At 34.1% G+C, this 13977-nt stretch overlaps 1 protein-coding gene across 7 annotated transcripts in view; it reads left to right on the forward strand.

Annotated features, from left to right (window-relative positions):
* Window positions 1-7291, forward strand: part of LOC143243341 (uncharacterized) — a 38836-nt gene extending 31545 nt beyond the window's left edge. For 3 of the 7 annotated variants that reach the window (XM_076487191.1, XM_076487193.1, XM_076487188.1), the window contains 4 exons: window positions 1784-1849; window positions 2039-2092; window positions 3220-3295; window positions 3931-4160. In XM_076487191.1, coding sequence (XP_076343306.1) covers window positions 1784-1849; window positions 2039-2092; window positions 3220-3295; window positions 3931-4015 — 281 coding nt within the window. In that variant the 3' untranslated portion in view covers window positions 4016-4160. Of the gene's footprint in view, window positions 1-1783; window positions 1850-2038; window positions 2093-3219; window positions 3296-3930; window positions 4161-6770 lie in introns of those variants that run through there. The other 4 variants (XM_076487194.1, XM_076487192.1, XM_076487189.1 and 1 more) reach the window with 3 other exon arrangements.
* Window positions 7292-13977: the final 6686 nt, after the last annotated feature.

Consider the following 13977-nt stretch of genomic DNA (forward strand, 5'->3'; position numbering starts at 1 on the left):
ATACAGAGATGGTGAAGTTCTTTTCAAAACATTGATTTTATGGCATTCTATGCTCTAATAATAGCAATGCCTGCACACATCAAACTTAAGCCTGAAAATATTGTACTTGGCGCCCCACAGGTGATTCCGTGTGTCCCTGACGGCATTGGAATCAAAAGATATACCTTTGATGTTTTTCAGTATTATTGGTTTGGCCCCTACGGTGGAATATCAACAGACGATAATAAAATTCGGATAAACAAAGCCACGGGAGATTTGATGATTTATAAATTTGATTTTTCTGATACCGGTGTGTATAAGTGCGTTATTGAATACACAAGAAACTGGGAGATAAAAGCACAAAAACCAATTTTCATCACTCATTTCTTGGAAGGTAAATGCTTATAAGAATCGATTTTGGTAGTGTTTAGAAGTAAAAAAAAACTTTAAATTATGGATCGGATTCCATCCATTTTTACTACAATTTATGTAAAGTGTTATAAGTTCGATATATATTTAATGATTGTACATTAATTTTCCAAAATCCATGAAATCACCTTTCCAACTACCAACATACAGCTCACCGCCATTGTTTCCGCGTTAAGCCTGCAGTGTTAAAATGTTGAAAATCAAATTTTTGTCTGCAGATATAAATTTATCATTACGAAATAATTTTTGATTTATTATTATTATATACAATAACTAAATACATACATAGATATGAATAAATTTAATCAATAGCATTACACAATTAATGAAATTAGACATTCCGTGAAGTCAGAAAACGAGATAACCTTATGTTAGAAATTAGAAAGGTTTTGTTGTTTTCCTTACAAGTCATAGAACAAATAATTTTAAAAAATCAAAAGTGTTGAATGATTTCTTTAATCGTCTGTGAAAATATTGAAATTACAAAATGCTACAGTGTTATAGCAGAAAAATGTTTCTTTTGTTACAAACACACAGTAAGTTCTGGTATTCAGAGACATTGTTTAGCCACTTTTCACATCCAAGCGATGAAACGATACATTCTTATCATTTGAAATAAGAAAGTTTGAAGAGCTTATTTGATTAACTATATTTGTTACTGAGCATATCTTTAATTTTGATCTGAGTGTAAGACTAGAGGGAAGGCAGCTAGTCATCACCACCCACCGCCAACTCTTGGGCTACTCTTTTACCAACGAATAGTGGGATTGACCGTCACGTTATAATGCCCCCACGGCTGAAAGGGCGAACATGTTTGGTGTGATGGGGATTCGAACCTGCGACCCTCAGATTACACGTCGAATGCCTCAACACATCTGGCCATTCCGGGCCTTTAATTACCAAAATTTGCGTTTTCATATAGCAAAGCTACAAAGGGATATCCGCTGTACCAACCGAGGGGAAATCGAACCCTTAACTTTAGCATTGTAAATCCTTATTTATTATTAATTATGAAAATACATTGAGTTGAAACCTCCTGTGACCTACGATACAATAGATAAAGAACAAGATAAGCTATATTTGTTAGATTTTGTTTATACCTTACAGGATTTCCAATGTATGAGCTTTCACGAAGAAAAGTAGTTAATAATTTGTTATGAGCCTAAAGTGTCATATCAGGTCAAAAATTACTCTAGTGGCCCAGCAAACTGTCTGCGTGCTTCCAATGCAAGAAACCGGGTTTCGATATCCGTGATGGGCAGAGCATAGATACCCCATGATGTAGTGTTGTGCTAAATTACAAATAAATAGTGCAAAATATTATTTCTTATGTCAACAATACTTGAACTACGAACCATCTTATACTTTATTTTAGCATGCGTACAACCAAGTGAAAACTACCAATGTCCTGAAGGACTCACACTGAGACATAACCTGTGTTGTAAGTTGTGCTTTCCTTCAAAGCGTTTACATGTGTGATCAGTATTTGTGAATTCTAATTTTAAATAAATCGAAAAGGAAAAACTGTTTCGAACAAACTAAGCAATAAATTAGTTATTATATACTCCATCTATTATTTTATTTTTAATTGTCAAAGTTAACATTGTAAACATTTCAAGCTTTTTCTTAGATCCAAGTCAACCAGGAACGGAGGAAGAAACATACGTTCCTTCTCCAAGGAAAAGTAAGTTATGCTACATATAAGATTACGTAAAACGTACCTTTAACGTGAAATAATATGTGTGGAAAGGTTGTTGACAAAATGTCGTGATGGAAAAATATTACTGTGACGATGTTTGTGTTGACGAGTGTTGTTCTTTCTTCCCATTAAATTTCTTCAATCCCTTATTCATGAAGGTAAAAAATGTAGTAATGTGTGAAGACCCGATCTCTTATAATATTCCAGTACATTGTGGACATTATTTTCTATTCTAAATAATAAATATCTTACCATTTCACCACTCATAGCAACTCAGGTAAAACACGATTCACCAAACCACGTCTATCATTCCCACTAATTCACTGTTCACAGTTTGAGCTTTTCTGTTGTCTGAAGTACGTTTTAGACCAGTAATTGTATGCCATAAGTATTTTCCTCCTCCTAGTATTGTTGTATTATTTAAACCTTGACTATTTTATAAAAACTGGTTGACTCGAACAGAGTTTTACATTAGTTTACAATAAAAAAGACCGTCCATGTACTTTCCCTTTGAATTGTTACCAATAGTTTTCCAATATATTCTCTTTCGTTTGTAGTTCATTTAGACACTAATTACAGATTTCTTTGAATAGTGAAACATATAAACAGTATTCAGTTTACAAATTGCTAGTAAGTAAGTGTCGACAATCATACATCCTTGGAAGTCTGAGAACTTGTTACTTTTGCCTTTTGTCTTGTTACAAATATATATAACTGCTGTAATGGTGGTCAGTCACGTGACGCATCAAATGATCATCCTGGTTTGATATAAAAACACAGTCAGTGTATTTGATTGTCATAAGATATGATAAGTAAATATCTTTACTTGGATTATCAAGGAAAAAAGTAAATCTAAAGTGATACTTTACACTTCTTTACCTGTACTGTTTTATCCATGTGCATTAAACTTATACGTGTTTGAATAAATAAATAGAATAAATATTCTATTTCAAAATAGAATAAATAAATAACTCAGAACGCTGTGGTTATCTTGTTATTTTCACTGTAAGTATACCAAATGAAACGTAGCCTTCTCCAATACTATCATATAACAAAAACAAATTGCACTTGACTAACTAACTTTCTTTTTAACTTGTATTTTTCCATTTCAGCACCATCCATGTCAGAACATACGATTCCATTGGTAACTGCTGCAGTAGGAATACCACTTTTGTTAATTTTTCTAAGGTAAGAACAAAACAGTATTTTTTTATGTTTTGTTGAATAGATCTTAATATAATTTCTAAGTTATTAATAGTTGAACCATGTGTGTACATACTTAATAATGAATTTAAAGGGGCTGAGAAATAAAAAATATATTAGTTACTTTATTTTCATTAGAATGATAAATATTCAAAAGGTTACAAACGCTTGCATTAATAAGAAATATATAAGGGGAAATTAGCATCATTAGTTTACAATAAAGTGTATTTTAAGTGTGGAGATTCACTTAAAGCTTAAATTGTGGATCACTTTTTACAATATTACAAGTTCTTCTGATGAAAAACATTCCTTGTAAGTATGTTATTGTTCAAACTGTTTTTTTATATGTAAATACAATAAGGTACTGTGCGTGTCAGTAGAAATACTTGAAATTTAAACGTGTAAAATATGGGTAACCTAAGTTATTACAATTCGAGTACTTGAGATAAATATAAAAGGCATTTTCATTCAAAAAAGTTTTTTAACTAATTAATGATTTTCAGTTTATTTCAATATGGTCTTAAAATTGAAATTTATCAGCGAGTATAATAATTATTCAATTATCCCTCTTGAGCTATAACATTTTATTCCTGTTTACATTTGTTATCTTTATTTTAAAGAGATGCAGCAGGGGTCAACTTGCCATGTCCACCGTGGGGAACTGAACCCGCCTATTTTAGTGTTATATGTTCATATACTTACTAACGTTCCACTGGGAGAGAACGTCCCTGTGGATGTCGTTGTTAAATATTATTATTTCTAGATTATAATTATATTCCATTTTTAATTGACATAACACTGATGTACAAATAAGAGTCAAATTAAATCATCCATGTTATTTATTACCGCTTTTCTTTTGTAGTGTCATTATTTGGAAGTGCAATTGTTGTAGATGTAAAAGAGTAAAATCAGCTAACACAGAAGACCATACAAATAAAGATGATAGAAAAAAAATTAAATATTCACTTGTACCACAAAAGATGAAGATCAGTCTGTTAATACAAACGAGAAGAGAAAATGTAAAAGTATAAAAGAGAAGAGGGCCAAAACGTTCAGAATTTTCATCTTCCTGAAGTAAGTATTGTGATAACGGGAAATGTCATCACATTTCACTATTTCATACCGAGTGTCTGGGACTTACAACGCTAGAAACCGGCTATCGATAGTCGTGGTGGGTAGAGCACAAATAGACGAACATAACAAGAATGTAATATACCTTCAGTCACATATATTTACTTACTTTCTATACATTTTATGCTGGTGTTCTGCGTGAAGTTTAGACACCGTTATAAATATAATGTATTAAGGCTATAAACTTTACACTCTAATCTTCCACCTTATAAGAAACGTTTAAATTTAATGGTATCGATTTTTAGAAGGAAATTGCAGTCGGTTTAAATGGATACTTGATAACAAGCTTCTAGAGACGTTGTGTGTAGATATATACATGTAATACAGGTTTCTTCTTTATCATTGCAGCCATCTCAAAACATTTTGGAAATTGTTGTACTCTATTGACTCTGTTTATGAGTCATGTGTTTTCACAGTTATTGACACAGTTACAGATGAATCTTAACTTGTTATAGGTATACAACAACAACTTTATGCCATGTCGCTTAGCAACAAAAGTATAACCTGATATTCTTGTTAATCTGTGTACTCAAAGTATAAAGTGAAATGTATGAACAACAAAACTGTAAAATTACATATTTTCTACTGTATTAACATTTGGGAAGATATATGAAAGATGCTTCTAATATGACCATTTTAAAACGGTTCCACTTGGATAGAAGCTGTTTCAAATTATGGTTCTAAGCCCGCTACGGGGAAAGGAAGGCGTTTTATCAGTATTTTATCTCATGGTTTTCATTGATCTGGTCACATATAAGGGAGACAATTATTCATGTCGTTAGATAACTTTTCATTAATTATGAAGTTACGTAAATTCCGTCCAAGGGATAAGCACTTGCGCTGGTATATAATACCATTATATACTATTATATTCATTATATATAATACCATTATATTCTTCATTACCATTCAAGCCGTCTCCAAACCTTTAATAAATGTTTATTCTATAGATTTGTACTGCATGACTCTGTTTATGAGTCATTACCTCGTAAAGTTGGGTTGTACTCATTCCATTTAGTAGTAGAGAGACATATATACGTATGATGTATAATGTGAGGACTTCCATCCTTCATATACTACAACTGCTAATTTAGTTGTGTAAGACTAGAGGGAAGGCAGCTGCTAGTCATCACCACCCACCGCTAACTCTTGAGCTATTCTTTTGCCAACGAATAGTGGGATTGACCGTCACATTATAATGCTCCCACGGCTGAAAGGGCGAGCATGTTCGGTGTGACGAGGATTCGAACCCACGACCTTCGAATTACGAGCCGAGCGCCTTAACCACCTGGCCATGCCGGGACATTTATATTTGCTTATTTTCTTTTGCTGTTTAACAAATCGGCATTAGCCAAATTTTCTTTGCTTGGATAACTGTAGAACTTTGATGTATCTTATCTGATGTTCAAACACCCCTTTCGTCATGCCAAAATTTTAAACAATAGAAATTCTCTAACAAGTTTACATTTATGCTAGCTAGAAACTTTCTCATTAAAACACTGGACTCATTTACGCACCACATAGAGTTAAAAATGTATTTTATTTTACTTTTTATGAAGCATCATTATTGTCGTGTTTGTATTCTTTTTGCGCTTTAGTTCAAATCGATATTGATGAATTTCGCAGCGCCATCTCGATGTTAAACTGTTTCCAAACAAATATTAAAATATTCGAATTTTAAATACAAAGGCACCCATAGATTAAGGACATCTGGTGGAGCCCAGTAATAGGACCGAACACTAATATCTCTAAAAGTCTGGTATTAATGCTCATGGTGAGCAGACACAGATTGTCCGTTTTGAAGTTTTCTGATAAAAAAAAACAACAACAAAAACAGCGTAGAGTAAAATTCTCGATAATTGCAGCAACTAAATTAAAATATACATCACGCAATTTATCATTCTTAAAAGTATAGTTGTTGGTTCCAACGTTTTTTTATTTCAATTTCTTTTTTAGTTTGATTATTTTTGAAATTCTCAAATTTCTAATAACGCTTGTTAGTAATTGTTCACATTTTGTTCTGTTTAGTACTGGAGACATATCGTACTTTCTACAGAGTTTTCCCCGAAGTAAAGTTGTAAATATTTCGACATGCACAAGATAAACATTCCCTTCCCTTTTTACTTATTAGAAATCAATTTATAGAGTCAATTAGTTTGCTCAAAATTTGGATATTTCAATAAAAGTGTTGTTCGAAAACGTATTTGAATTGATATCCACTAAATTTATATAGCCCAGTTATCGGTAGTTTCATTGTATTAATTTTCAAGAGGTAATTTCTATATAATGATAACTAACATCAACCTATCCTGATTCTTGTTATTTTTAGAAAGAAACAAAGGCGAATGTTTTCACCAATAGGAAGGACATCCAAAATAGCAATGACTCAAGTGAAATAACAAACATTATCACAAGTCTTGAAGGATCACATGCCAAATATTTTATAACAAGACAGCCTCATAAATATAAACCAATTATCTCATATATATCAGAAACTCCGTTAACTGAAAGGAAGAAGGTACCTTCACCTTGTCGACGTCACAACAAATTTACGAAATACAAATCAATGAGACCTCTCTACTTCAAAGAACTGCGAGATTTGTTTAACGAAAGGAAATCATCAGAGTCAGAGGGTTCTGAGGACTAGAGTCGACAGACAAATTGAGAAACGTAAGCTCCTGATACATTGTTAGATCCACAAGAATTTTTTGACTAGTGTTTAACCGAATTAGAAAGCCAGATGCAAGACAACAACAGAATAACTTCTATGATCGGACGATTTTCTTCACTAATAAGAGACAATGACTCTCGATTTATGTTTTCTTGTCCCGGACTTTCACAAACTTCACATCGATAAAAAAATTAAAATAAAATGTATGTAAATAGAAAATAAAAGTTATAGAGTATTTAAAATTGCCTGTTTTATCGCTTTAAAAATCCATGTTTGTTTCAAAGAAAATGATTATTTATTACAGAAGCTTTATAAATTATAACTTCACTGTAGACACACAAGTTGGGGAAAGAATGATTTCAAATTAGTAATTAATATTTTTTGGATATACAAAACTGTTTAGTTTAAGAGTTATTATTCAATTTATTTGGTGAGTTAATATTTAATGATTTAAAAAAATAATAGTGATTAATTAAGTTCAGTTGTATGACGTGGCAAACAAACAAACTTACCACGTTATACAAACAAACTTACCACGTTGATAGCCCTCGAGTAGCTTTGTTCTAGCCGTCCCTAATTTAGTAGTGTAAGACGAGAGAGAAGGCAGCTAGTCATCACCACCCACCGCCAACTCTTGGGCTACTCTTTTACCAATGAATAGTGGGATTGATCATCATATTATAACGCCCCCACGGCTGGGAGGGCGAGAATGTTTCGTGCGACCGGGATTCGAACCCCCGATCCTCGGATTACGAGTCGAATGCCATGCCGGCCTTCCATCTACTGTCACTATCAATTTTCATACTATAATGGAGCGCCACCGCTAGTACAGCGGTAAGTCTGTGCATTTTCAAGGTTAAAATCATCGGTTTGTTTCCCCTCGGTGAGCTCAGCAAATAGCCTGATGTAATTTTGCTATAAGAAAAGCACACACTAAACAATCATTTGTAGGTGACAGTGTGTTCATACGCATAAAAGTAGGTCGAAGTTGTTTAAATGAACTTATTAATAACTAAAAATACTCATGCTTGTTTGTTTGTTTTTTTAATTTTGCACAAAGCTACTCGAGGGCTATCTGCGCCAGTCGTCCCTGATTTAGCAGTGTAATACTAGAGGGAAGGCAGCTGGTCATTACCACCCACAGCCAACTCTTGGGCTACTTTTTTACCAACAAATAGTGGAATTGACCGTCGCATTATAACGCCTCCACGACTGAAAGGTAGGGCTGTGACGATTACACGATTAACCGGTTACGGTTCGGTTATTGCTCTTTACCGGTTACGGATTTCCTAACCGATTAATCTAAGATTTTTTTCCGAGAAAAATAAACGAGGGAAAACAATACGATTGTCGACATGTATATATTCCATTATTTGACCTTGACATCGGTATGTTTGCCTGTCGTGATTTTACGAACTGCTTGCCTTTTTGTTTAGTTGAATTTTCGTTGTTGTTGTTGTTGACCTTTAGAGTTTTTGTTTACGTTTGGTGCGGCCGTCACGGGCAAATTCCTGTTTTGATATCTGATTACTTGAACGGCTAATGAACGCACGATGTCATCTAGCTTAGAAAGTGGTCGGAGATCTATTATCTGGGATCATTTTGACTTGACAGATTTAGATTTGAGTGAAAAAGATGGGCCTGTGGCTGGAAAACGACAAACGTCTTTAAAAGGCTGGCATACATCCGTATGCCGACAGTAAATAGCTACTTAGCCTCAGCATATGAAGAGTGCAAAGCAGAAGTTGTGGAAGAAATGTCAGGGAAAACAGTTGCTATTACAACTGACCTGTAGACCAACTTGAAGATGAAGCCGTTCATTACGCTTACTTGCCATTTTTTGACTGCGGAGTGGGAACTCAAGACCAAAGTTGTTGCTACTCGGGCAATAGATGACCGCCATACAGGGGTGAACATAGCACAACATGTCACAGATATTGCTGAGGAGTTTGAGCTTGATGCTATCTCTGCCCTAGTCACGGACAATGCGTCCAACATGAAAGTCGAAGGAGGCCAAATTAGAACATATGTTTTGTTTCTCACATAGCTTACAGCTGGCTATCACCGATGCTCTCAAGGAACCTAACATCGCCAAAGTTCTTGCTCCAGCCAGACGTTGTGTGAGCCACTTCGACCGGTCCACTGTAGCTACCCAAGCCTTGCATGACCACCAAACAAAAAAAATCGGCGTTGAACCTCGTATTCTCATACAAGAAGTTGCCACAAGGTGGAATTCCACATATCAGATGTTAACGCGACTTCTTCACCTCCGTGTGCCTGTTATGGCAGTGCTCTACGATGAAAGCATAACAAAAGCAAAAGATCGTGCCAGCTTGGTGTTTGACGATGCCATGTGGAGTGTGATGTAAGGAGCAGTAGAGGTCATCTTGCGCCGGCGACCGAGCTACTGACAAAGGAGAAAATTCCCACATCGAGCAGCATTTACACTGTACTCAAGCATATACTGACCAGGTTACATGAAGGTTAGGGTTCTCAGGGACTTCAAAAAATTGATGGCAGGAATGCAGATGTGTTGACAACGCTGAAAGTAAGAATCGTGCAGGGAATGATGACTCGATTTCAGGTAGATTGTGGTCCCTCGCTGCAATATTGGACCCTCGCTACAAACGGCTGAGTTTCCTTCCCTATGCCCTGAGAGAGAGGGTAGAGGATTATCTGAAGGACCAACTACTCCGTGACAGCATATCTGAGCAAGACTCAACCCACGAACAGGAAAGCCCAAACATTTCGCTCACACAAGAACCAGTGGAGCCACACACGACAGAGAGCCTGTTTGACTGTATTCAAGGTGATATAGCCCAATCACCATCCAATCGTCCCTATGTATCCATTGAGCTCGAATTGGAAGCATATCTATCTGATCCGATCTCCACCTCTGATCCACTAGGCTGGTGGAGGTTTCAAGAGAACAAATATCCGAGGTTAGCTGTATTAGCTGAGAAGATTTTGTGTATCCCGGCGACTGAAATTTCATCCGAGAGGACATTCTCTGCTTCAGGACTAACAATGTCAAAACTCAGATGCAGTCTGGACCCAGAAAATCTGGATAAAATAACTTTTCTGCACAAGAACTTCACTTTCCCAGAAAGACCAGCTCGACCTCTGGCTGCCGCCCTTGGTGGATCTACTACCGTGGAAGCTAACAATCTGAAAACAGCCCGGAGCTCTCATGACAATAATTTAAGTTCCAGTGATGAGCATAATTATTTTTTTTGTTCTAAATGTTCATGGCAATTGATGAGTTTATGCCAGACGACTGTTGCTGTTTTATTCTTTTATTTTTTTTTCAGGAACGTTTTCAATTAATATTCATAGGACTTGTTTGTGTATGCTTGGTTTCCAATAGCCAATCATATTGGTAATTCAGAATACTAATTCTGAATTAATCTGGTGTAAAAGTAAAGGCCCGGCATGGTCAAGCCTGTTAAGGCGTGCGACTCGTAATATGATATATAATATGATTAAAATGATAATTTCATAAACCTAAACTTAATTTTATTTGTTAATATTATATAGTTAACTTATTACTTCATAAGAAGGTATGGTTGTTTGTTGTGTTAATGTTTTGTATTCTTGATTGTTTCATCACTTGTAATGTTACAAAGACACTTCTCATCTACTGGTGATTGTGGATAACAACATTTCTAAAATATTGTATAAATACTGTTATGTTCATATAGTCTTTTATTACTAACTATCATTCATATATAATTGCACTATTTCATGTACATTCTATGTATTCTAGTTCCTTGATCTTTGCATGACTAAGTTTTGTTTATTGTTTTTGTTCTTATTATTTTTGTTTGTTTGTTTGTGTTCATTGTTAAATCTTTATTAATGTAAAAAGTTTCCAATATATTGTATTGTTATGGTTTCTAAAATGTTGTTAAACTAAGATCATATCTATAATTACTTTAAACAAGCAGCAGTATTCGGTTTCATAAATGTGGGTATAGCAAGTTTGTGCCTTGGGCTTTCCATTTTCTAGCACAACTTGATAGCTAAGATGTTATAATTAACACTTTATGAGAGAGTACAAAAGTGATAAAGAAAACTGTATAGTGGTTTACTGTGTTGAAGACTTGGCAGGTTTGTGTTTTAAGTACTCTTGATTTCATACTTTTTTCATTTATTTCTAAACCATTTTCTAAATGAACTGAAGCTATTCCTTAAAATTGTATAAATATCATTATGTTATCTAAAGAATAAAATTTCTCCAAAATCCAAAAGTGATGAAACATATATTCCCTGAATTAACTGCCAAACAGTACAACAAACATTTTCACAAATTATATTGATTGCAGGTGTCTAAACCAATTTTGTATTGTATAACTGGTATCAGGCATTTCATTTTATTCCAGCCACCAGCTGTTACCTTCCACAGATAATCAGGCATTTCATTTTATTCCAGCCACCAGCTGTTACCTTCCACAGATATGTGTACATTCATAACCTATAACAGCATAATGGACAATATCTCTATGTGAGATGTTGGTTAAAGCAAAGTAGCTGCAATCGTGTTCAATAAATCATGTAAACATGAGATTTACATTAATATAAAGTTTTCACATCAAAGAAATAGAAAAACAGTAACTAAAATAGTCGGGTAATAATAATCAGATTTGGCTTAGAAATGTCTTTAAGAATTTTATTATGATGCCATTTCTAAAAGTTATACTTGAGACATAAGTAATAGTTAAATTACTTAGAAAATAAATAAACAGATTTAAATATTTTTGTCAGAGATATTTAGAACATTACCAACTGTCCATGGCACTCTCACAACTCAGTGCGAAAGGAAGCATGCATAACCCTCTCTAACATGCTTATCCTTTAAATTGTTTATGCTAGCTGATATGGAAATTTTTTATTCGGTTTTGAGAATTAGTTTGACTGGTTTTATCATCCATTGTGTTCATAAGAAAATTTTATCAAGAATCTCAATCTTTTATAACATTTTTTATGCATATTGATACCTTAAAGTGGTCTACTGACATTTACTCAGTCATCAACAAATTTATAACATTTAATGTTATTTATCTGTTTCATGTTGTATCATATTTCAAAGTCCATCTTCTGACAAGATAAACTATTTTAGTAGTTAGGTTGGACCCTGCTTAAATTGAATATCATCTAAGCAGTACGTCGTCAGTTTACCATCTGTTTTGGTCCATATGAGAATTTTATTAGTTCAACATAAAATGTAATAAATGATTGAAACCAGGATGCTTGAAATGCAGAATTAATTTTGGAAAAGTTTTTCTAGCAATTGTGTTCTTCAGGATATACTTTAATTTTACACACACACACACAAGTCATTATCTGTTTAAGTTTACGCATTAAAATGTATTATATACCAGATTGTTTTCATATACCTGTTGAGATGTTTCTTTTATCATATTTATTTTCAAAAGTTCTAGATCTGGCTAATAAATAGTAAGTTTGAACACTGATAAGTTAATGGAAATACATTTCTCTGTACTTGTTTCTCTAATGAAGGATATAACAGGCAGAATATTTAATTTCCAGTCTCTGTTTCTAATTAGAGAGAAGAGTTAGTTTAAACCTAACATGTTTCGTTACCATAGTTATACAGTCTCAATAACTGTCCTCAACGTTCAATACAATGGATGTCAACATCAATAACAAGTTATTAATCGAATTAGAGATGAGTTGTATGTGTCAACCACACAATTATTGTGTGGTATCTACCTTACTGTGTCTCAAATTTTGTAAAGAAGGTTTATACCCCTCCATTACTCCATGCTTTCAGTTGTAAGCTAGTATCTGGCAATTTAATTCACTAAAGTTTTAAAATCAACACAGCTTCTATTTGTAGGTAAGCATACACTATGGGCTATCTGTGTTCTGCTCACCACCAGTGTAGAAAGCCAGTTTCTAGCGTTGCTAGTCCACAGACATACTGCTGTGCCACTTGGGATGCACCAAAACTTTAGAAAACTGAAAAAAAAAAAAAAAACAATTTTCATGTTCTTGGAAGAAAGTTTACTTTTGTTATGTATCTGCTTCACCTGTGATTGTTTGTTGTTAAATAAACATAAAGTTACAGCAAGGGGCGCATGTGGTCTGCCCACCGTGAATATTGAAATCAAATTTTTAACATTGTAAGACCTTACACTTACCCCTGAACAATCGAACGTGTCCCACTTTGAGTGATTTAATTTGCTTTATAGAGATATATTTTACTGTAGTTATTTGTTACAGCTTCCACACCCAGTAAAACACAAATAAATCCGTAAAATTGAATAACATATGTTTGATTTTCTTTGTTAAGACTAATCAATTTAATCTTATGGTTTGATTATAATATATTGTAAAATTTAAAGTATTTATCAAGTCTCTGTTTGTCTCCCTTTATTTGTCAAACACATTTTAAGACATGAAACGTTCGGCCAGAAGATTTTCTTGTAATCGAAACCTCACCTTTTTACTGGAAATGTTTATTTGTTATTGACGCCTGACATGATCTATTAGAGCGCTTTGCTCGTAATTGGCAGATCACTGGATTTACACCCGTCGTCAAACATGTTTACCAATCCCTTGCAACGTGGGATAAGAGCAATCAACGAATTGGCGGTTGATGAATGTTGACCGGTCGCCTTCCCTTTAGTCTATCACTTCAAAAATTAGGGACGATTAAAGGAGACATCTTTGCAAGAAATTCAGTAAACAAACAACCTGTTAATAACTCATGATGTATTCATGGTAGAAAATTTGAAAGTTTCTAGTTATACTTTGCTTTGTATGGTAAGTTTACAGCAAGAAATAACAAATGATTCATTGGTAAAAGATTATTTCGGAATCAATAAGCAGAAGTTTAATA

This window comes from Tachypleus tridentatus, unplaced genomic scaffold (genome assembly GCF_004210375.1).
Source record: "Tachypleus tridentatus isolate NWPU-2018 unplaced genomic scaffold, ASM421037v1 Hic_cluster_2, whole genome shotgun sequence".
NCBI classification, from domain to species: domain Eukaryota; kingdom Metazoa; phylum Arthropoda; class Merostomata; order Xiphosura; family Limulidae; genus Tachypleus; species Tachypleus tridentatus.